Source organism: Peromyscus leucopus, chromosome 1 (genome assembly GCF_004664715.2).
Source record: "Peromyscus leucopus breed LL Stock chromosome 1, UCI_PerLeu_2.1, whole genome shotgun sequence".
Taxonomy (NCBI): domain Eukaryota; kingdom Metazoa; phylum Chordata; class Mammalia; order Rodentia; family Cricetidae; genus Peromyscus; species Peromyscus leucopus.
The window spans coordinates 113,046,657-113,072,179 of record NC_051063.1 but is presented as its reverse complement, the minus strand read 5'-3'; the positions used below and the strand labels follow the sequence as shown (position 1 = coordinate 113,072,179).

At 37.2% G+C, this 25,523-nt stretch overlaps 1 protein-coding gene across 23 annotated transcripts in view; it reads left to right on the top strand.

Annotated features, from left to right (window-relative positions):
* The window catches only part of Dlg2 (discs large MAGUK scaffold protein 2), a 1,876,145-nt gene that overhangs the window by 1,261,930 nt on the left and 588,692 nt on the right, over positions 1 to 25,523 (top strand). For all 23 annotated transcript variants that reach the window (XM_037207364.1, XM_037206918.1, XM_037206903.1 and 20 more), the window contains one exon: positions 5,726 to 5,776. In XM_037207364.1, the coding sequence (XP_037063259.1) occupies positions 5,726 to 5,776 (51 nt within the window). The remainder of the gene's footprint in view (positions 1 to 5,725; positions 5,777 to 25,523) is intronic.

Below are 25,523 nucleotides of genomic sequence, written 5' to 3'. Positions count from 1 at the left end.
GGAGATAAAAATAAATCTTGAAATCAAATTATGTCATCATCTAGGCAGGTGGTTACTATAGCAGTGAAAGATAAAAGACAGTAAAATTGACTCAAGATTTCCAGAGGCAGAAAAATAAAGTATTCCAAGTTTATAAAATGGTAACTTTAAGTACCAAGTTTAAATGAGTGGGCTGGGGGTCTTGATTCCTCTTTATTTAAATGCCATAAGAGGCCAGGAAGGCTTCCTGTCCAGAAAGTGATGGACAATGTGTGGCATCAAATTGATTTTTCTGGCCAACCAAGAAACCTACCAGCTATCATCACAGAGCCAGTGCCATCAATTATATGAAGAAAAATTAACTATATGAAGAAAACACATTTTTCAATCTTTGAGAATTCCATACACATATATGCTAAAATATGATCATATCTATTTCCTATTTCCTCCTCCAAGTCTCCACATAGCCCTCTAATACATTTTTCCTCCCAATTTAACATTCTATCACTCATCCACTAAGCACAGTTAGTGCTGTCCACATGTACACAGAGATGGGGCCTTCCACTGAAGAATAGGAAACCTACCAATGGCCACACCCACAAGGAAGAATTATTCTCTATTCCCAGCTTATATCAACTGCAACAAGCTCCTACATAAGGGGAGAGACCTAGAGAGCACCTCCCCCATCAATGCCAATCTTTTGTCTGGCTTGACCCGGTACAGATAACCAAAGATTCCATGAGTTCTTGGGTGAAACAATCATACTGTTTCTGGAGACAGCATTCTGCCTCATCTTTCAGCTCCTTTACTCTTTCTGTCTCCTCTTCTACAATGTCTCCTATGCCTTGGGGTAGAAGCTTGGTTGTAACCAGAAGGTTTCTCCAGTCTCGCCCAGCCCTGACATCCCACCTGGCCCCACAGTCCTGTAGCTACTTATAAAATAATCACTCAGAGGCTTATATTAATTACAAACTGAATGGCCTATGGCCCAAGCTTCTTGCTAGCTAGATCTTATAACTTAACCCATTTCTGTTAATCTATAAGTTGCCATGTGGCCGTGGCATTACCGTTCTGTTGGCATCTTGCTGTTCTTTGGGTGGCGGCTGGCGTCTCTCCCTGCTCTCATTTCTTCTCTCTGTATCTTTGTTTAGATTTCTCACCTGCCTCTAAGCTGCCTTGCCATAGGCCAAAACAGCTTTATTTATTAGCCAATGGGAGCAATACATATTCACAGCATATAGAAAGACATCCCACAGCACTTGGTGATGAATATATCCCATTTAGGGCTGTGTACTCACAGTTTGTTATTCTTAGCAGACTCTGCATTGACTGCTGACAACTAAAAAAAAAAAAAAATTGAGAGAAGGTAGAGAGAAGCCCAGACCTATGAGTATAAATGTAAATATCTAGAAGGCAATTCAAAAACATGACAATTTAGCAAACCAATAGCAGGGTCTACTCTAGTACTAATGACCTAGCAGCCATGAGTCTTTGACCAGATTAACAGTACCAGGCATGAATTCCCTCTTTTTGAACAGTCATTAAATCCAATCAAAAAGCAGTTAGTCACCCCATTACAGTCACATGTACCAGTAGGCACATGTCGCCTGGATGGTAGGTAGTGCTGCTTACTGAGTCCCCCTAGATATGTCTCTTCCCTACCAGCAGCCTGCATAGCACCTCACAGTGCCACAAAAAGAGGAAGGAAGTTCCTCAATTGGTTTGAGAGTGATTTCTCTATGTCCTGCAGCCAAAACATGTTGTGTTTTCAGCAATAGGATCTTGTCATGTGGCTATGGTAGGTAAGGTGGGACAATGGAAATAGCCTGTTTTGTTAAAACCATATTTTTCAAAACCAGGAAATTCTGTATATATGATTGATTTTTTCAAAATGCCAGTCCCTCAGTTTTCTACTTTTCAAGATCAGAAGAGACTGTAAGTGATGAATAGGACCAGAGTCAGAATAACAGGGACCCCAACCAGGCAACTTTCTTACCCCATATTATAAGAAACACAATATATTACTAATATGCTTAAATATCACAGGAGATGTGAATGGGCGAGGGAAAATAAAATGGGTAGAATTCGTTTCAGACATAGAACTTCGTAAGTGGAAAGTTTCATATCAGAATAGTTGGGGAGATGGCTTTGCAAATAAAGTGCTTCTGTTAAGAGTATGAGGGCCGACTTCAAATCCCTCAAACACACATAAACATTAGCACAGGTCTGTAAGCTCTGTGATCATAGGTTGAGACAGAAGGCTGAGTCAGGAAAATCCCCCAGAAGCTCATTGTCCTGCTAGCCCACACTATTCAACAAAGAGACCCTGTCTCAAACAATGTAGAAGGTGGGTACCAATAACTGAGTTTGTCCTCTGACTTCCACACATATAGTATGATATGCATGACCCTAATTTTCATGCTCAGACATCATATATACATACACAACACACACACACACACACACACACACACACACACACACACACAAACACACATTCATACATAAAACTAGAAAGTTAAAAGTGAAGGTGTTGATAGGAATTATACTGACATGTTGAGGGAAAGACCACACAACAGTGAATTGTCTGTAAACCCCATTTCCAGAAGAATGGGAGCCATACTCAACATAGATTTAACTTCTGGGTGAGGATGTTCAGTGTGATGGTTGAGGTGATTCTCTGATACTCCTTGATTTGGCACCACTCAGTAAATTACCACAATCAAAATAAATGTGGGAAATACTGAAGGAATATTCTCCTGGTTCAGTTGATTTAAAAGGCTTGAAACGTCCATAAAACCACAGCCAAGACTTAGGAACTTCTCATTAAAACACAGATATTCTTAGTTCTTGTGTTTTGTTCTTTCTATCAAAATCTCTGCCAAGAGATTACATAGCTCTTTTTTCCCTTAGAGCTCATCAAGGGAATACAGCTATCACTCTTCTAATGACAGAATAGATATTAGAGCCTCTAAAATATCTTATTCCTGAACTCCCACACTAGCTTTATGATTCCTTGTTTAAAATATTTATCAATTAAGGTTGAAATGTTGATTCACCTATGATTAAAAAATATTCACTTCTCTTTAATTTTAATAGATCCTGCTACAGACACGATGCTCTTTCTTTTTAAAGAAAGGTTACATCCTAGATGCCACTATCTACCCTCAAAAAGAGTCTGAATTTTGTTAAATAAGGGAAATGACATTATAGCCTTTAGTTGCTTACTAAAGATCCTTGAAATACACAAAAGCTTGCTGTCAAGTCTTGTATGACCTGTTCATGAAGCTGACTAGGGAATTTCAGAATAATAATTATGATGTGAATATAGAATGAATTTCTAGGATCTAATATCCAGCATGCATAATCTTAAAATCGCTAAACAAAAATTATATATGCTATTATATATGCTCTGTGATAGAAATCAGTAAAACATTTTTGTCTTCTAACTGCTCCTGGAAAAAATGCCTTTCACTGTGAATCTGTGGATTTTTACTATCAGAGGCTTATCTCCTCTCTTTGGAGCTTATTCCCACTTCCCAGTTTGCATCACTTTAATACCATGAAGGGCTTCACTCTAGAGAATCAGTGAAGCAAAGAGAAGCTTCATGGAGCTATACTGAGTGAACAAGAACACATCAAATTAATTCAGTCTCCTCCTGCTGCCCTCCTTCTATCAACTACAGAAAGTAAGAAAGATAAACCAAAGTTCAGACAGAAGCATACACATACAGGGAGTTTGGGGTGTTGTTTTTTGTTTGTTTGTTTTTTCTATTTTTACATGTGCTCAACCAAAACCTTCCTAAAGTTGCTGAAGCTTTCTGGCATCACAAAGTCCTTTCTGTGAGTCATTAAATTGCTGAAGCCCAGAAAATCAAATTTAGTTTAGGTCTGTTTGATAATGTAATAACACAGTAAAATGTGATTCACCAATTAGCTCATGTAATTGAATAATCAAAAACATGCTCCAAATGAGTCACTGAGGCATAGTCCACAACCCTCATCGCTCTATATTTTTACCATTTACAACTTCGGGTTCTTTTTCTGTCAATGATATTCCCTCCATATTTCCTATGAAAGAGAATCTACAAATATCTGTGGTTGTAGATCAGTAGAATACTTACGTTTCATTACTTAGCTGATTTCTCCTTTGTCAGCTCCCTCTTGAATAACTTCCGCATTGGGCAGAGGGCCTGGCTATTTAGTCCTTGCCTCCATAGAGCTCTCAGTCTCTCATGTACTATATTTAAATTTCATTGTAGCATGAATCTTAAAGAGTCTTATTAATAAAATCAAACCTGGAGCCAGGTATTGGGGTGAATGCTGAAAGATCAGAGAAGCAGAACAAGCCACAGCTAACTCACCTCGCCAGTTCCTCAGCTGATCCTGTTTCCTCATATTGGAAGCCTCTAAGTCCTCATCCTGAATGAATCTCAGCTGAACTGTGCTGCTCGAAAGCCTGAAAGCTTAACCAGCCAAATGCTTGTAGTTTCTGGTCTTCACGCCTTATATATCTTTCTGCCTTCTACCATCACTCCCTGGGATTAAAGGTTCACTTCGTGGGATTAAACGCATGTGTCACCACGCCAGGCTGTTTCCAATGTGGCCTTGAACTCACAGAGATTGGCCTGTGTCTACCTCCTGAGCTAGGATTAAAGGCGTGTGCTACCACTGCCTATCCTCTGTGTTTAATATTGTGGCCTTTCTATTCTCTGACCCCAGATAAGTTTATTAGGGTGCACAATATTTTGGGGAACACAATACCACCACATTCCATAAGGGTGGAAAACCAAACTGGTGTTAGAATCTTTTAAAAAAAATCACAATTTTGTAGTTGAAAAACTGTCTCCCTTGACAATTACTAAATTCTAGTGGTGTTGCCAAGACATCCTTTAGGGGCTGAGGGGAAAGCAATAGACAGTTTAAGACTTTTTTCTCAGAAATTTTAATTGGCTAAGAAGAAATCTGTGGTAGATAAAAATAGAAATTCAATGTTTGTTAGATCGTTTTACAGCATTTCCTCATAATTCTCTATGCACATCTGTTGAATCATAGATACCTGGCTATATTCAAATTTCTCTTTATAAATACAGATCAAGTCAAGGATTGTTTAGATGGTTGAAACAATTTCTAATGAGGAATTTCAAAATGTGTCCTACTTTATTCATTTATTACTTCTGAAGTATTTGGGCATGCTTTCATGGTCCAGGGCATCCAAATAAGAAAAATAAAGAGTAATTGGAATATATTACCTGAAATTGAGTCAGTAGAGAAATGGAATTTCTTAGTTGACTCAGTCATTCTTAATGTAGTTTTGCCCCTCAAAAGAAAGAAGAAGAAGAGAAGGAGAGGAAAAAGTTGAGTGAGGGTGGATCACATATAGTTGCACTTCCATTTTAAAGGTCATGTTTTAGATTTTATCCATGAGATCTAAACAGATATTAGCAAGCAATTTCCTTTGTAATTAAATTATCACTCTTAGATTATTGGTTGTTTATAAACTCATAATGCATATTTTTTACTGTCCCTTCACATAAAAAGCAAATAACAACATTCTAAGGGATGGAATCATCATTAATTATTTTTGTTGTGTCTCATTTCATTTGGAGGAAAAATATAATCAAAAGTACCACATGAAGGAAATATTCTCAATGACAAGTGGAGTTCCCCCAGCCGTTTTTCAAATGTTCAATCTTATCCTCACAATGCATTAGTAATTCTCTTCCTTTTTTCTCCCTATTAATAGGTCAATGGAACAGAAATTGAATATGAATTTGAAGAAATTACATTGGAGAGGGTAAGAAAAAAATAAAATCTTTAAATTTGCTTTCTACCTTCCAGGTCCTTCCTAATTTGTTGTCTTATGAAATTTCAAAATTGTATTTTTTTTTTTTAGCTCAAAGCTACCTACAAGATTTACCAGAGAATATTAGTGAAATGCTTGCAGTAGAGAGCATTAAGATAGAATACCACATAACCAATATGTTCAATTTATAACTTATGTTGTCAGGAATTGGGGAAATGCGTGGCAAAGGCAGAGATGGCCCAGGAGTTTTGGCATTTCTTTATTCTGGGTATTTGTTTATTCTGGCTGCATGTTTCTAAGACTTATTATAAGACGTTCTCAATTGTTTGATATTGACATTGTAATCTGACCCACAGATGTCACACATCATCTATTTAAACAACAAAAAGAGTGATAAAACCTATCCCTAAAGGCTGACACAGCAACCCTGTGGAGCTCTGAAAATATTCTAGAAGGATGTTGGCAAAGACTTCTGACAAATAAATGAAACTGTGCTACACAGCCCTAATATATTTAGGGTTTTTACAAAACAACAAAGACAATCTAGAAAAGGCAATGTCAGAAAGCATTAGCAGGATATTCATCATTCCAAAAGGCAAGCGAATATATAATTGCTTACTGACCCTCATGAGGAAAGGAACATAAGGAGCATGAACACTTCAGTATCTAATTGTAAGCACTTCAGAGGAGTCTTGATATCTGGTGACAATGAGTAGTCCTGAAAATTAATTTGGAAATAGGGGTTAAAAACCCGGGGGGGGGGAGCATAATTTTAGAGGCAGAATTACATAGAAAAAGTTGGACAAATTTCACAAAACTGCTCATATTTATACTGTTTATAACAATAAAGGCTCAAAAATATGTATATTTCAATATCATTTTAGAATACTATGTAATTGTAAGAATACAAAGCATATCTCAATTATGTTAATCAATTTAAAAATATTTTTAAAGTAGTTTTAAAACAATCAAACATAGATTGAATTGAAGTGAAGAAAACTCTTCACATTTCCAAAAGTTTTTATTAAAAGTGAAAAAGTTTTAGAGTGTTCTTTTCTTTGAAAAAAGGAGAGGGAAAATTAAAAGGACTTTGGGAGAGAGTGGAGGACCCCGTGGTCTGCTTGAGTCTTCTCACCGCCTGAGAATCAAGGACTCTAGCACAATTAATACTTTTGGCTGTGAGGGTTACTGACAGAATTTAGCAAGCAATTTCCTTTGTAATTAGAGAATTGCCCTCAGGTTATTTACTGTTTATAAACTCAAAATGCATATTTTGTATGGTCCCCTCATACAAAAAGCAAATCACAACACTCTAAGGGATAGAATCATTGTTGATTATTTTTGTAGTGTGTCTCTTTTCATTTTGGCAAAAACATAATCAAAAGCACAAATGTAAAAGAGATGTTCAGGAATGGCAGGTGGGTGGTAGCAATATGGTTTGTGAGGTAAAATGAGAAATGTAAATGATGACCCTCCTAAACCCAGAACCTATGCAACTAAACCAGTCTCACTGTGTGCTCGAGTCTTCCCCTCCCTGAGTAGTTCTATTCCTATACAAGTATTTCACATAAAAATAGCAATGAACCAGATTTAAGGCCTGAATGTATACGACTTTAATTAGGACTCTGTGTCTCTCTAAGACATCTTCTAGGCATCTCCAACAAGGCTAATAACTTCTGTTTTCAATGAAGCTCTCCTCTTCCCTGCATCCTTGTGACCTAAGGTTTTACCTTATCAGCTGAATCAGTGTCAGGTACACCTTGGGAACTAGCCTATTGATCCTATTTACATTTATTAGCAGCTCTTGAGAATAATAGCTCAAGAAGTCACCAAAATCCTTTATATGGCCTCTAAAACATAGTGCCATGTAACTCTCACTTGAGAAGCTCACATCCCTACATCGATGTATCATTTATTTACTTAATATCTCTCTATTCATTCCTGTACTTAAAATCTCTGAAAACTGATGTTATTGAATACTAACCATGCTTTGTAATATATATTAAAATAAACACACCAAAAATACATATACATATATAATGTACATATATGAATACATATGTGAGACTTGAAAGAATGTACATCAATCTGTTAAAGTGCTAGCATCTTACTAAGAATTTGGGTGGATTTTAGTTGTTTCTTTTTGCATATCTTCTAAACATCTTTCATAATTCTATAACACAATATAATAAATTATATAATAATTTTATATGAAATGAAAACACAATTATTACCCTGTGAGCTATCATTTAAGAGTGAATTAATACTATAGACCTTTATTCATTTACATTTCCGCTTTAATTTCTTGCTATTCGCTTTCATGAGTCAACAGATTTCTCATTTTAGTCTAATTTTTATTGAGTGTGAATAGTCTTAAAGAAATTTACATAGGAAGCTAAGTGCTTGCCAGATGGAGTCTTTAAAACATCCATTATGGACTTTGATAAAATTTTAATAGCATTCTAAATAGAGAAAGTAATATTAGGGGAAATTAACTCAAATGAGAGAGAGAGAGAAAGAAGAAAAGTGACACACATTTGTAAATCACTACCCTCCTCTCCAAGGCTGGCAATGTCATTAGCGAGGTACAGTACAAATTAAAAGTGTGCAGCCCATCTAAAACCAGGGCTTATGCAACTAAGCAGGTCTTGCTATGTGCTTGATTCTTCCCACTTCCCCTACTCATTATACACACATCTTTAAGAGAACACTTTTTTTTAACTTGCCTCTATGGCTCAGCAGATAAGTAAAGGCTAATATCAAGTTGAGAGATAGCATTCACCTGGAGTCATATAATTGCAGGTTCTAGTCTGGATTCTCATATTTACTGACTTCTTAACCCTAAGTATGTTACACCGTCTCCCTGTCTCCCTGTCCTTGGATTCCCTATCATACACTGAATCTTGTCATTTCCATTAACTGTACACCTTCCAAATCCTCTGTGCCACACATTGTCTTCTCCAGAGTTCCTCTCCCAAACTTCCACTCTCCATTAGGAGTTGAGTCACTGATTTCATGGGTTCCCCCTAGTTTTCATCCTTTGTGTCCTCCATTCCCTCCTTATACTAAATCTGGTCTGGTCTAGCATTCTAATTTTCCATCTCATATATTCTTCACTTACTTTTCTCATTTATCTGATTTGTTTCATGAATCAAAATCTCAGTTCTATTAACTAGTGGTTAAACCACACTTTTTTATTCAATCCACATAAGCACCTGAGCTGCTGACCTTGGCCAGATAAACACTCACTCTGCTTGCTTTAAATTCTTAACCATTGACTCGTGACTCTCATAACTCTCCTGATAATTCTTAAACATTTCACTAGAAAATTCCCTTTCTCTTTCTCTAAGACAACAGTATTTGTGTCTTCTCCAAGCTCTTCAGATCTCTAAAATCCTCTCTTTCACCTTTACTTTCAAGTGATAACTGCCCTCCATGTGTCCTTGAGAAAAAGTGAGAAAGGATTTCACTTCTATCTTATTTTTTCTGTGACCATGTGGCAGTGATTTTTTTTTCCAAGAAAGTGAAATATTTTTTTCTGTTTCCTTTCTGGGGAAACTCTTAATTTGTGGGCTGGATTTTATAGCTTTGATCATTTAATGACTTTGCTTCTAGAGTGATCATCTGTTCTTCTGCATTTTCCTTTCCTCTAGGTTTTCATTGAATAGCTTTAACACTGATATTGCATAATATCTCTTATCAAACAGAAGATATCACTTGAACAAATATTCCCCTACCATATTACCTATTGCTACATTAGTCTATTTTGCTTCTAAGACAAATGTATAGTTTTATTTATTATACTTTTAATAAAGTATTTTTGTTTTCCTCTTATTTGCTGTTGTTTTCTTTTATTTGGAGATGAAGTCTTACTTTCTGGCCTAGAACTTGCTTTGTAGAGCAGGTTGACCTCAAAGTTGCAAAGAGTGACCTCCCAAGTGCCAGGGGCATAGGAATGCATCACTAAGCATAGCTCTTACCCCATTTTAACCTACTTCCGGTTTCATCTCCACAAGTTAAAACCATGTCTGTCGAAGTGGTGATAGTTCCCAATTTGCCCAATCTGAGCATGAGTTCTCAGTCCTAACTGATTTGTCAGGAACATTTGGTATAGCTGTCACTAGCTAATCATATATATATATATATATATATATATATATATATATATATATATTACTTCTAGAGCAAAACATTTTTCTGTGCTCTCCTTCCTTTGCTGACTGCTCATTTTTTTTTTTACTTTCCTGCTATTGTTCCTCTAAATGCTGGCTAATTCCAGATACCAGATGGGAACCCCTTTTCTCCAGCTCTCTTTCCTAGAGTGCCATAACTTATCAATACCCATGGCTTACACTCCCCTATGGCCTCATTTTCTGAAGCTGAAGCTGTGACCTCCCTCAGCTCATTGTGTACAGCTAACTATCCATCTCATGTGTTTTCTTAAATACCAAGGGATCCTTTCCCCTGGGCTCCCTCCTTGGGGCCCCAAACTGCTTCTCACCTCATAGCCCTTATCTGAACTAAATAGTTCTACTTTCTTCCTTATTATCCAGCCAAAATTATCTTCAAAGTCTCATTTATTTCTTTTCCTCGGGAGCCTTGAGCAGGACTGCATGTACTTCCATAAAATATATATTTCTAAATCAGCCTGTTTTACTACCCTGTCTGTAGAACCATCATTTAAAGTAAGCTCAGGCATTGCTGACCACTCTAGTAGCCTGTCTCACTGTTCTCCAAATAACCAGGGTAGTAGTTTTCAAAATGTAAACCAGGCTGCACGACTGTTATTATAAAAACTACCAAGGGGTGGGAATTGCAATCATCATCATCATCATCATCTTCATCATCATCATCTTTGTCATCATCATCCATAAGACTTCACAAGATGTCCCTCCCATGCTTCTGTCTTCACATATCTTGTTCTATCTGCTTCGACAGTCTTGAGATTCCTCAAAAAATCCAGGCTTTTCTTACTTCAAGGCCTTGCTAGTGGCTGTTCTTTCTGTTTGTAGAAAATTTCATATATATATATATATATATATATGTGTGTGTGTGTGTGTGTGTGTGTGTGTGTGTGTGTGTATACATACATATATTTCCATATTAGATTGGAATCTTATTTCCATATGAGATTTTATACATATAAAATATATATAATATATGATGACATACAGTATTATATAATAAAATTATATAGTATAATTTATATATATTATATATATAATCTTCTCACTGTAATTTTAAATGGAAAATCATTTCTGTCTATGTCATCTAAATTAGTACCAAATTTCATCACATTTTATCCAACCTCACAGCTTTATTACCATTTAATTATACTTATATCTGAAGTGTGTTCACTTTATTAATGTCTATTTCTTCTAAAATATAAGCTATTTATACATACTCAGTCACTTCTGTACCTGATTTGCCTAAAACAATCTCTACTGTGTAGTACATACTCAGAAAATGTATGTGGATGGTTTTTGCCTCACTCTATTACTGGAAGGACAGTGAAAGAGTTGCATGGAGCATGATTTAAATTCAATTTTAAAACCCTGGCTCTAATAGTAGCTGTTCAAATGACTTGAACTCTATATGTACCCTCATTGGACCTCAGTTTTCATATTAGGAAATGAACCTAAAGTGTTGATATTTATCTAAGATTACCCTTGGAAAATGAAGCAATTAATGTAAAGGTTTATAATATCATGCACATTCAGTCTTAATATTTTATTAGGCTAATATGTCAGTTCTCACAAGTATATCAGTACTGTTGAGAAACCTTACTTTTAAAAGTCTCCTCTTTTAAAGGGCAAGAGAAACATCTTGGTGGCCAGAGTGCTTGCAAGACAAACATAAGTGTAAGACTTCAGATCCCTAGAACCTATTTAAATTTCATGTAAACATGGCAGCCCACTTTTATTGCCAGCCTTATATGACAGATGGGAGATCCCCAAAGCAAGCCTGGTAGCAAGCCTAGCCATACAAATGAACTCGATCCCTCAATGACTGAGAGACATTGTCTCAATGAATAAGGTAGAAAATGATTAAGGATCATTTCAGAAGGCAACATTGGTCCTCTACATGCATAAAACATACATGAATATAGACAAAGAAAGCATACAAGCAAACAGCCTCTGATTCTTAATGGACAACTTACAAGAGATTGACAAGACACTGAGAATTCCTATAATATGCATTTTCCTTACTGTTTCTGTTGGTATTAGAGGCCAGTCATCCAAAGGTACAAGAGCCACAGACCTTGTACATGAATTTATTGTTCATACATTTCCATATAATCTCTATAACATTAATTGAATGTTAAACTGGTCAAAATAATATCTTCATGAAGTATGTCATATGAACACCATTTTTGCTTGCTAAGAGTCTGAGGCTCAGAGATTTAATAACCTCTCAAAATCTTAGGAGAAAGTCACATTTTCAGAAGAAGAGGATTAAATTCAGCTCTGTTGCACTGAGTTAGCCAAACTTAAAAGGTAGCTCAAATACCATCTCTTCCAAGAAGCTTTGCTTGACTTTCCCTCTTGACCAGTGTTTCTCTTCACTAACATGGATCTCAAACGTAGACTAAACAATGATTATAATCTGTCTTTCCCAGTGCCCTAGGAATTGCCTAGTTCTGTGATACACTATACTTCAGCTAGATCATGGGTAAGGAGAGGAAAATAAGTATATAGCAGGAAACAGAGAGAAAGCCTCTTAGACAAGAGTAGCATACAACTGTTCAAAGGCCTCTGGAAAAGTAACATGCTCAAGTCATTTAGAATGACTGTAGTTTTTAAAGCTGTGAAGCAAGAATCAGAAGAAGACCAGGCAAGAGAGAGAGAACAGGCAGTGAACATGAGTACCTTGGATAACACTGCAAGTTAGTTAAGGTAGCAATGGAAAACCTTGAGTTTTAGTCACAAGAGTGGTATAGTCATATCTGTGGTATGAAAACATGGTTTTAGCTGTTGTGTTGGATCTTCCTGTCATAGGTCTGAGAAAGAATGCAGGTGTGTCACTTAAGACATAATTAATGGATAAATTTGGCCAATAGTGAAGGAAGAGTAGATAGCTTAAAATGTATTAGAAATTGTACAATTGATCTCAATTAATTTTAGGATGGGAGAGAGGAGTCAAAGATGCCTACAATATAATGGAGCAAATTCTTGTTACAAACACTTAGCCAGGGGCACCTGCTATCTCTCAAACCTTACTGACAACCGAGGTTCTCTGGTAGCTGAGTAGCTTCTGTGCCTCTGAGTGATTTGTCGTTGTTCTGTGTATGAGGCTAACAGACTGTGTATTTCTGGTATGATTTATACCATAAGAAGTGAGTTAACTTGTGTGGATAATAGATTCACCATGGCTGAGAAACCTTGACCAACATGCATGACTGTGATTGAAAAAGGATAAGAAATACATGTCTGGGACCTATAACTCCCTTCTCTTTTCCCTGACAAGGTAGGGATATTATTTTTGCAACCAGTAAGATAATCAAAGATTGGAGCCATTTCTTAAAGTATAAATGCATGACTTTTTTGTTGTTATTTTACCCATCAATAAATTTTTAAGGCAAAGATAAGTGACCTAATTATTCATTCTCAAAAATGCTGAATGAAGCATGTTTTGGATACAGAGTGAGTCACATGGGAATTTTGAAAGTAGTGCTTGTGAAGTAACAGGTAACCCATTAAAGGTGTCCAATGGTCTGTCCAGCTTCCTCCAGATGTCAAATTAATTAGAAAGTAATTGAATGTCTGATTCACTTAGGCTACATTGTTTGATCCCACATTATTGATCATTGTGAAAATTCCTAAACTCAAATAGAATTAAGTATCTAATATTTCAAGTAATGTGGAGAATTGGGGATTTGAAGACCTGGGTTTTTTTCTAGGACTATTTAGTTCTTTTCAGTTTATAGTAACAAGAATGATAATCAGAACCCAAATAGATGGTTGATAGCTTTTCTATGTTATATCATATAGTCAACCATAGCAAAACCTCATTCAGCTTTAGTTAAGTAATTTTGGGTAATAGATGATTTCCTCAAATTCCATTATATGTCCAATTATGATGTATCTTTTCATTATGCTTGAAACAATATATATATATATATATATATATATATATATATATATATATATGCAGCTGTTGTGTGAATATATATCACTCAAATATAAATGTTTATTTAGACATGTACAAAAAAGTGAATTTTAATAAGTTTATTAGCTTTGGATGAAGGAATCACATGATTTAAGGACTAAAAGCAAGTCTCTAAAAGCAGTGTGAGGAGAGACAGTCTGGAATTCCTTATGAATCCAAGGTCATCCACTTCCTATGTGACCTCAGACAAATTAGTCAACCTCTGAAGGCCTCATGTTTCTTTATTTTAGATAGTTTACTGATATCCACACATATATGCACATGTGTGTTACCTAAAAGTGTATTTAGAATACCCAAGATGCTATTATCTGTTTTTATAAGGTACACACACAAACACACACACACTTTTCTAGGTCTGTCTGTTTGAGATATGCCACTGTTGACATAACTTCAGACATAATGCACAGCTAGGTCAAATAGCAAATTCTTTCACTTTTCTCCCTTTTTCTCCCTCCCCCCACCCCATTGTGTCTATTTGTGTTTATATCCATATTTGTGGTAATTGATAACTTTCTTCCTTATACTATAAAGCAAGTCTGTCTAATCATCAATACTGTCTATGTGAACTTCATGGATATAGTTAAAGACTGAGTTTGTATCCTTAACTAATAGAATGATCTAGCATTGTCTACATCTCTTTTCTTATGATAAATAACAAGACTGGAGTTACAAGCTAGATAAGTGCTTATACTCTCATTTTTACTCTGTGGTAGCTTAAGACTCCAATGGGCTATGATGAGTATTTCAGATCCTGACATCTTTGTAAAACAGTTTCTTTCAATGGCCCTGACCTCTGGCTTTGGTGTAGGATATAGAAGCAGCTCATTTTGTCTGTGTGTTAGAGCCAGCTTTCCTCTGGAGGACCACCATCCTTCTTCATAGAGCTCTACATTTCCTCATGACAACCATGTGACTATGAGGAAGACCACCAGTCCCAGAACCCTGCTCACACAGCTAATTGGTCTAGAGCTCCATAGGGGATTACTTGGATAGCTATTGAAAAATACTTTCACAGGGAGACTGCCTACGCCAAAAGAATATAAACCTCCAGGTGGATAAGGGAAATCTTTTCATTTTAAAATTCCGTATCATTTTAAAATTCTGTATGAGAAGTTGATATAGGATTTAAAGACACGCAGGCTAACCCAAGCCCATCAAAATGTCTCTCAGGCTTTTCTACATTGGAATGTGGGGCAGAGGGGAAACGGTATTCCAAGCAGTTTAAGTGTGAGATAGGAAACAGAAGAGTGGTTGCCATGTGGATTTCTTGCTGGAGGTTTCTAGGACTGTCATCCAGGACAGTAAAGCTTCCTGCAGAGAGAGTAAGGGACAGAAGATCCAAGAGAGACTCAAAGAGTTCAGTTCCCATGAGAAACCAGTCCTATGAGGAGCCAGCTATTCTACAGCTTCAACCAAGGGCTCTCCTGCATCCAGGACTCTTTCCTTTAATTCTTATAGCCAGACTAGTTCAAATCAGTTATTTATAACTTACACACAGTGACTGTATACAGATGTATGCTAAAGTTTTACTGTACTTATTATTATACTGAACTTAGACAATGGGCCATGTCCTTGACTTACACTGCCACAGCCTGCTATGATTTGAATGTTGGGTACCTGCCAAATGTCCAGATGTGAAATGCTTAGCTCTCAAGGTGACCCAAGGGAAAGTGGTAGAACCATTTAAGGACATAGAACCCAAAGGAAATCCCTTAAGTCACTGCAGTGTGCTCACCAAAGGTGGTTCACATGTAATTATTGATAGTTCTTGCTGCAATCCTTGGAGGACTCTTACAAAATGAGTGAACCTGATCCCATTCTTTATTATCTCTGAGAGAGATGGGATCATTGTTTGTACACTGCTCCCACCATCAAGCATCACTGACCACAGCTTCCATCTGAGGCCACCCACCCACTTTGTTCAATCTTGACTTTTGAGACTCAAAAACTGCAAGTTAAATATATAAATAAATTTATATATCTAAGTTGTCTCGGGTAATTTAGGATAGTGACACAAAGCCTGAGAGAATCTTCACTGTTTTCTAAATGATAATCTTACTTCTTACTGCAGAGAAGAGATGGTAAATCAAATTTCTGCAGTAGAATACCCTTGACAGGCTATAGGCAACTTAATACATTCTCCATTAAAGCAGCCTGTTACTGTTTTTCTTCTCCCAATAATAGAAGCAATTTTAAAATGGCAGGCAAAAAGAATGGCTAGTGACAGGTCTATGTATTTAGGTCTCTATTATCTAAAATCCTCTGATTTGGGAGCCAACAGACTTTTGTTTGTGTGGAAAGCCTTTCATAGTATTAACCATAGGACTCAGATGTCAAGGAGGAAACGTTAGAAATAGAGTTTCTAAGCATTTGCAGAATCATTAATCTAACTTTTCTTTGAATGTAAGTGTCAAGTGGTCTCAGGATCCAGATGTGCCTAATAAACAAACCGAAAGGGCATATTTAGATGAATTACCATGAAGGCTTTAAGCAAAAACCCAGCTGCTGACTTCAACCATTTCCATGTTTTCCCCTAGCAGGTTCCAGCTGAGTTATCTTCCTTTTCCTGCCTTGAAATCCTATTATCAGAATGTTAACTAGCATTGTTTGTCAGTTTGTTGGCCTGAGCTGTGGCACCCTTGCCTCATTTATACTGACCATTAGTTTTTCTTTTTTGAGTAGTCTTGTGACATCTTTCTTTCATTTGGTTCTTGATTTTCACCAATTTAATCAGTGTCTGCATAATCATACTTCCAAAATAAACGGCTTTTAGGGAAAATATGTCTGTATTTGGAAAATTACCTTAGTCTGTTTGCTGTTGACGTAACAGAGTGCCATATATTGAGAAATGTATGAAGAAATAAAGTATATTTGGTTCAGTTCTGGGGTCTGGAAAATCCAGGAGAATAATGTTGTGTCTGCCAAGATCCTAAGCATTGCTTCTTAATATGGCAGAGGGGCAAGTGATCATGCCTTATATCCACTCCTTATGTAACTACTCCACTCTTGTGATATTGGTGTAAAACTACTCATGAGGACAATGCTCTATAATCTGCCACTGCCTAAAAGCCTCATTTCTCAATGCTGGAACAGTGCCAGTTAAATTCAACATGAATTTTAGAGATACTCTAAAAACCATAGCAAAAGACTTATGTAGAAAGGATGGGTTTCCATCATGACCAAAATGAGTCTTGTAATAAGAGGGGATCTAGTTCTATGACCTGTCTCAATGAAGTATAGATTGTTTGGGAGATTGGACTGTGTGTGCTCTGAGAATTCAGGACTATGACAGAGGTACTGGAACTGGAAACTCTTGAAAATAGAAAGGTCCACGGAGCTGATTGGAAAGATGTCCAGCAGTCATACCTGGCTTACTAAACTTTAGGTCTTGAGAAATGATAAAAACTTAGTATTTAGTCATTTACAATGAAACAAAGCCTAACTAATATGGCTGTATTTTCCTCTAGCTCAACTGTCAGGCAAGCAGACTACCATATTTAGTACCTGCCACAAATACCAGGCTAGTAGAAATATAGTCTGTAATTCTTAGTACTGTCCTTACTAACTATTCTGACATATTCACAATTATCCCACAATTATATGGTGTTATTCAGTGACTATAAAATTTGCATATTGTCCCTAATCATCAGGAAAATGTAAATCAAAACAACTCTGAAATACCACCTTATGCCTGTCAGAATGGCTAAGATCAAAAACACTGAAGACAGCTTATGCTGGAGAGGATGTGGAGCTAGGGGAACTCTCCTCCACTGCTGGTGGGAATGCAAGCTTGTACAACCATTTTGGAAATCAATATGGCACTTTCTTAGAAAATTGGGAATCAATTTTCTAAGATACCCCAAGCTGGATCCCCCAAGATCCAGCTATACCACTCTTGGGCATATACCCAAGAAATGCTCAATCATACCACAAGAGCACTTGCTCAGCTATGCTCATATCAGCATTGTTTGTAATAGCCAAAACCTGGAAACAACCTAAATGCCCTTTAACTGAAGAATGGATAAATAAATTGTGGCACATATACACAATGGAATACTACTCAGCAGAGAAAAACAATGACATCATGAGTTTTGCAGGCAAATGGATGGATCTAGAAAAAATCATCCTGAGTGAGGTAACCCAGACTCAGAAAGACAAATATGGTATGTACTCACTCATAGGAGGATACTAGATGTGGAACAAGGATGACTGGACTGCTACTCACCACCTGTGAGGCTACCTGGAAAACAGGATCCCCAAGAAAGACACGAGGATCGCCCAATGACAGAGAAATGGCTGAGATCTACATGAACAACCTGGACATGAGTGGGAGCAATGAAGTGCAAGGGGCGAGGGAAAGAGAGCAGGAGATCCCAGCTGGATCAAGAACAGAGAGGGAGAAGGAGTCGGAGACAATGGTAAATGAAGACCACATGAGAAAAGGAAGAAACAAAGTGCTAAAGAGGCCCACAGAAATCCACAAAGATACCCCCACAAAAGACTGCTGGCAATGGTCAAGAGACAGCCAGAACTGACCTACTCTGGTGATGGGATTGCCAAACACCCTAATACTTGTGCCAGAAACCCCATCTAAGGACTGAGGAATCTGGGTGCAGACATCCATGGCTAAGCCCCAGGAGGAGCGCTGGGAGTCTAATTAGCAAGAAAGAGGAGGGTTTATATGAGCAAGAATTGTTGAAACCAAGGTTGGATAAAGCACAGGGACAAATAGCCAAACGAATGGAAACACATGAACTATGAACCAAAGGCTGAGGGACCCCCAACTGGATCAGGCCCTCTGAATAGGTGAGACAGTTGATTGGCTTGATCTGTTTGGGAGGCATCTAGGCAGTGGTACCAGGTCCTGGGCTCATTGCATGAGTTAGCTGTTTGAAACCTGGGACTTATGCAGGGTCGCTTGGCTCAATCTGGGAGGAGGGGACTGGACCTGCCTGGACTGAGTCTACCAGGTCGATCTCAGTCCTTGGGGAGGCTTTGCCCTGGAGGAGGTGGGAATGGGGGGTGGGCTGGGGGGAAGGGGAGGGGGCAGGAAGGGGGAGAACAAGGGAATCTGTGACTGTTATGTAGAACTGAATGGTATTGTAAAAGAAAAGAAAAGAAAAAGAAAAAATGTGCATATTGTTTGGTCATTTCTCCTCATGAGAAATTGCTGACGTCCAACTCCTTTCTTCAATTTGACCCTATAAGCCTGTCAGTTCGTACTTTAAAATCCTTTCCCTCAAACAGATATTTGTTGCTTGTCTGCTTTTTGATTTCTTCTCACCAAGTTCTTAACCGTCCTTAGAGTTTGCTACAGATGTCTGCCTTCCCCACATGACCTACTATGCTTTGCTTGACACTAAAGATTGTGAACTCCAGGAGTGCGTCCTTGTTGCTCTGCTAACACAGCAGTATGTTCCTGGACTCTGTCTTGGAGGAGGGGGTATGCAACATCTTCCAGTAGCATCAGAGGAAGTCCACAGTTCTTAGAATTCTGAGACAGAAGCCTATCTCCTCCCAGAAAACAAGGAAGCTTCTATCTGGGAGAACAGCTGGAAGCCATTTTATGACTGGAGAGGCTCCCTGCTTCCAAAGAAACCAAGCATTTTTAGATGATAGCGTAAATAAGTGGGAGAGAAAGCAGCAATGGTTACATCTTGTGACCATGAACAGACCAGCCCTGAAACCTCTGTCTGAATTTTTGTTAGAGAAAATAATCAATACCCATTATTGTATTTTGCTATTTGAATTGAATCCTGTGTTATCTTTCAGGAAAACAAACTCTAATTGATACAGGTGATTATAAAACCCTAAGGAATTTGCTTAGGACCCTATTTTTTAGACATGCCTCAAAATATTCATCTCTGAAAATTGTCTTTTTTCCTACCTTACTTCATTTTATAAAAGTCTTTCCCCACACTTCCCACTACCCATTTGGTAAACCACGATGCCCTCCTTCACAAAGCCTTTCAATCATTGCAGAGGACTCCTCCCCTCCCCTTCTCTGCAGTTCTTTTAAATTTTCCTAAAGGGTTGCCATTCTGCTACTGAGTTGTTAATGTTGCCTCTTCCTACTCCATCCACACAATAACACCTGCTTTATTGGAAAGAAAATAAAGGGGGGAACACAAGAAGAAATGAAAGTTCTGATATCTGAATACAGTGCCTTTTCATATAGAGAGATATAGTACAAAAATGCAAAAGTTATTTTAAGTGTTTGAGAGACTCTTCGAATTTGTAGGTTTAATTGTTTATAGTGTATCATTTACTTTGATGAGCTTGATGTTTTTTAATTTTTTAAATTATCCATTAGAGAAAATGAACACATGTATGTATTTTGAAGTTATTCATAGACATCAGAATTTCCATGTCAAATTATCTGATTCTAAAATTTAAATGTTTGATCTACAGAAATTCTACAAAGAATGCACACAAGGTCATGGTGAGGAAAAGAACATCTTCCATTTCAGATTATCAATCAGTTTTATAGATCTTAAAGTTGCCCTTCACCCCATTATTGTATTTATTAACCTGAAAATCTTCAACTCAGTGTTCAAAACCCAGCTTACATATGTCTTTTAAAAAGTCCACATTCTAGCATAGTTAGCTTTGTCCACCCTCATTATCACCTCCAGGCTTCCTGCTTGTCACAAGTTCATAACATATCTATCTTTTGTGTGCTAATAATTATGTGTATGTTCTATTTGCTCTGTATCCCCCTAGAAACTGGGATATGGCAGATAGGTACTCAGTGTTGAAGGTAAAATTCTGCAAAGACATTAACTAATCGGAGTAACCACTCACAACTTTAATGTCCTAGCATATCACAAGTTCCTATCTTGTCCCCATTGTAGCCTTTAACTATGGAGGCTTGTTGTCTTACCATGTATTCTCCAGAGAGATTGAATCAATGTACAGTAATGTATAAGGGAGCATTTAGTAAGAAATTGCACAGGTGTATGAAGGTCAAGAGCTGGAGAGCCAAAAAAGTCAGAAGTATGATTACATCTGAGTCTATGGCCAATGTTGCACAAAAGAAGTGGGAAAATAAAATTAAGTTTAAGAACCTATGGCTGAGACTCTGTGGGGCCACTTCTCAGGCAATAAAATATCCATCTTCCTTCTTGTTCTATAAGAGAGGAAATTCTCTCTGCTGCCTTTTTAATATGTCTGTGCTCTTTACATATTAGATGGTACCTAGCTCTGGCAATTTTCTTTATCCAGTCTACTAATTCACATGCTAATACTTTCAGAAACACTCTCAAAGACACATCCAGAAATAGTGTTTTACCCACATTCTGACTATCCTTTAACCCAGAGGACTGATATGTAAGAATAACCATCACATTGACCAAGAATTTGTCTTGCTATGTTTGCATTTGTAAATCATAATCTGGAATTGAAATTTTTCACCACAAGTGACACCCAATTTCTTATTTGTCAAACATTAGCTAAATGAAGTCACTGTTATATGCAGAATCCACAACTGAGCAGCAAAAAACAGCTGGACACTGCTAAAACAACCAACACAAAAGTTAGATACCCAAGTCCCAGAGTGACAGCAAGAATCCAGTAAATGTCCTTTGCTTATAGTTACCAACTGTCATTAGGAAACTAAGTTTCCCAGAGGTTAGTAATGAGTTCAGGGTCAAAAGAGCATGGAAGAAGTCCCTTTTCTTTTGGATATGATATAGTTTCTTTGCTAAAATGTAGCCAATACCCTCAAGATCTTATATTATAATGAGTAAATGCCTGAAGTATCTAAATATTCAAGTATGGTAACTAAAATATTGCCTTAATAAACCCAGTGTAGCCAACAGGTTTATGCCACTCTATGTGTGGCCAATGTTTACATAGATCTTTTGAGGGGAGGCCTGCAACCACTGATATAACATTTGCTACTATGGCCCCTAGCCACTTTCATTTTACCTGAACTAAAGGGAAATTGGAAGATTATATTTTCCAGTCTCTGAAGAGCTGAAAGAGTTCTTGCTTTAATCTTTTTCATTTTATAATTTTTATTTTTGCTCTTTTTAATCAGTAGAAGGACCCCATTAATTTATTAATAAGAGGTACAGGATAAAACCATTTTTTTCTCCCAAAATGAATGTATATGCATACTTAACATATAATATATATGCAGACATGCATGAATATATGTATGAACCCACATTCATATATAAACATTTTCATTCATATATTTAATACATTATTTCACTGCATTACATATGGGTACATCTTATATGCACATATATTTATTTCCTTTATCTATATTTATGTGTGTGCACATAGATGTTTGATCAGTAGATGGGTAGATCTATGGGTAAACAGGAAGAAGAAATGTGCTTTGTAAGCCGCTGCTCAATGCCTCTTTTCTATGGTTGGTAATGGTAGTAGCTGCAACAAGGATGCATTGGTGTCCTTATAGGGGGCATCTATCATTTATAAAGGTTGAACCTTGTCCTAGTTAGTACTGTTGACTTCACATAGCTAAGAATCACCTAAAGAGAATGTCCCAATTGAGTAATTGTACTTAGCAAGTTTATCTATGGGCATGTCTGTGAAGAATTGTCTTGATTTTTTATTGACATGTGTATTCAGTTACTTTTCTGTTGTTGTGACAAAACATCATGACCAAAAGCAACTTATGAAAGAAAGGCTTTATTTTGGACTGTAGTTCCAGAGGGATAAGGACAGCAAGTTCAACAGGGTAGGAAGGCATGGTAGCAAGTGGAAGTAAGGACAAAAGAATCAGGAAGAGGACATATCCTATCTTCAAAGCAGAGAAGGAGAGCTGGAAGTGGGGCTGGGCTATGAGTTTACCCCAGCATGTGCTTCCTCCTACTAGGCTGTACTTCTCCATAACCTCCCCAGTCATTGCCACCAATTGGAGGCCAGGTGTCCAAATAGCTGAGCCTAGGGGGAGATTCTCATTGAAATCACCACAACATGGAATGCACAAATCCCCGGGTAGATTGGCTGGCATTGAATAAGAAAGCTAGCTAAGTCTGAACATGGTGAGTTAGCCATCAAGGAATATTCCTCCATGATTTCTGCTTTGAGCTCCTTCTTGAGTTCCTTTCCTGACTTCCCCCAGTGATGGACTGTAGCCTCACAGCAGGAATAACCCATTTCTCTCCTTTGTTCTTTATGGTTATGACATTCGTCCCAGCAAAAGACCAAAATTAGAAAATACCTCATATGTCAATTATCTATAATGGTTATCTCAGATATTAATAATAACCATGCTATGTAAGTTTAGGGTTACTGTTTTCAAAGAAAACAAACTATGGGAGAAAGTAGTCATTTGTCCATAGTCAGCAAAGCAATGTGTGGCAGAGTTACTTAATCAGTTATTCTATCATTGTTTAATGCTACTTGCAGGCATGGGAAATACAAAAACCATTTTAGGGATGAAATGTTTATTTTCTGACCAGCCACAATACACATTTAGATTGCCTCCAAGGTTTTACCACATTTATCAGCAGGAAAATTAAGCCAAATTATATATCACCCTCAATCAGCATTCAAGAAGCAGTTGCAAGACAATGACAAAGATAAATAGAGATGTGCTTTTTCTGTTTAATGCTATTTCTTAATGTTTGTGAAATATGTCATGCCTCTCCCTGAAATGACCATATGCTTTAACTGGGCTCAATAAGACCAACCTAATGCTGGAGACAAATAACAAAAAAATGATATTGTTTTTGTATGTTTGGCATCTTTCTAAAGCGTGAAAACTAGTATCATTAAAGTACCATTCCAATTATGTGTTGGAAATTTTCTGGAAGAAAATATATCCATACTTTCTGAAACAAAATAGGTGAGATTGGTGGACCTATTAGCAAGCATGTGGCAGACAAAGTCATTTCACTTAGTTGATATAATATCCACACTTTTGCTATATCTCATATTTTAGTATTGCTTCATTATTTTCACATTATTTTCTGTTATTTCGTCTCCTCCTTCAAAATATCCTGGGAAATAAGAAAATAAAATGTGATGCTCCTCATTTTGCAAAAGAGCAAAAGAACACTTAGCCTTTCCATGGGTTCCCCAGGGCCACTGAATGCATAACAAAGACTACATCTTAAATTTCCAGCCCTGCTCCTTCCCCATGAACTCTCATGCTGTTGGCTTTCCTTTCCCAGGGAAAGCTTCCAGATCATCAGCCTTCCCCAGTAAGACTGTCCAAACGTATCAAAGGCGATTTCTCATTCGAACTAAATGAAATCAGAGACAGGCACTCACTCGTAACAAATTACATTTCTAAACCTTGCTAAATGATTTATACCTGCTTTTTGAAAAGCAACTGTCATAAATGTTAGAGGCCATGAGATATTTGTACTTACCATGCTTATCTTTTGTTTTTTTTCATAAAGACCCTTTTATATTTTAAACATCTTTGTTTGAAAGACTTTCCTTATATTGATTTGATTTTTCTTTTTGTATTATCTACCAAGCATGTTTCTTTTATTTTTTCCCAAGAGAGCAAAGTATTTTGAGCATAGCCTTTGTAATCAGAAATATAAAGTCAATTTATAGGCTTGGAGTGTAATGAGTTTGTGAACGTGACTGGGTTGCTCTCTGTGTCTCAAATGTTCATATCTACTCAAGTGAGATGATTCTAGTACCTAACTCAGGGGTACTTGTGAGGACTAGGTAATTTTATAAGTATAAAATTAACACATTCAAATGCCTGGTCCCAGTAAGTGCTATAAAAGCATTCAATAATGTCATCATGAATATTAGTCTACTTTTCTTCCTGTGAAGACCTCAAGAAGTCAATGTCCACTTTCTTCTTGACTTGTCTTTCTGGAGAATTACAACCCCCCTTCACTATTCCCCATATAGTTCCTCCCTTTTGGCACTGTTTATGAGTATTATTCTTCCTCCTAATATTTCCTCCTCTCTTGTTCAGCAGAGTAAGTATTGCTCAGGGATCAAGAATTTGCCTAACCTGTATGAGGCTCCAGGTTTGATCCTGAGCATCAAAAAATAACTCTGGGTATTGACCTGAATTAAATTCCCACTGTGGTGCCTGGAATTGCTGGTTTGTTGATCACCTTCTCTGTGACAAGTGTATTAAATGCTATGATGGATTAGTGACTGAGACAGTCTTTCCTTGGAGAGAGTAAGCATCAGAAGGGATGCTGCTGTGTGAATGGCACCCAAACAGGACCTACCCCGCAGTGCCAAGCAAGGTTTGTCATCTTCCTAATATACAAAACTATTCCATGGCAAATGCCTAGGAGGAAAAATGACTATCTTTTCTTACTCTCGTAGTTGCAGTGAAATAAAAATAAAGGCATATGCATGGGGCATTGTTAAAATGAAGCTTGATCCAAAACATGCTTCTCTGGATCTACTTTCGATGATAAAATATATTGCATTATTATAGGAGTGTTACTACAGCTCCAAGACTAAATTCATTCTGGTGTCTACAGCCACTTTCTCTTCAAGCATGATACTTAGGAACTGGCTGTCCTCAGCCTGAAACGTTCAGATACAAATTATAGTACATGCGTTGCTGTGCAGTCTGTCACATCTGGCAGTGTCTCAAATGCTC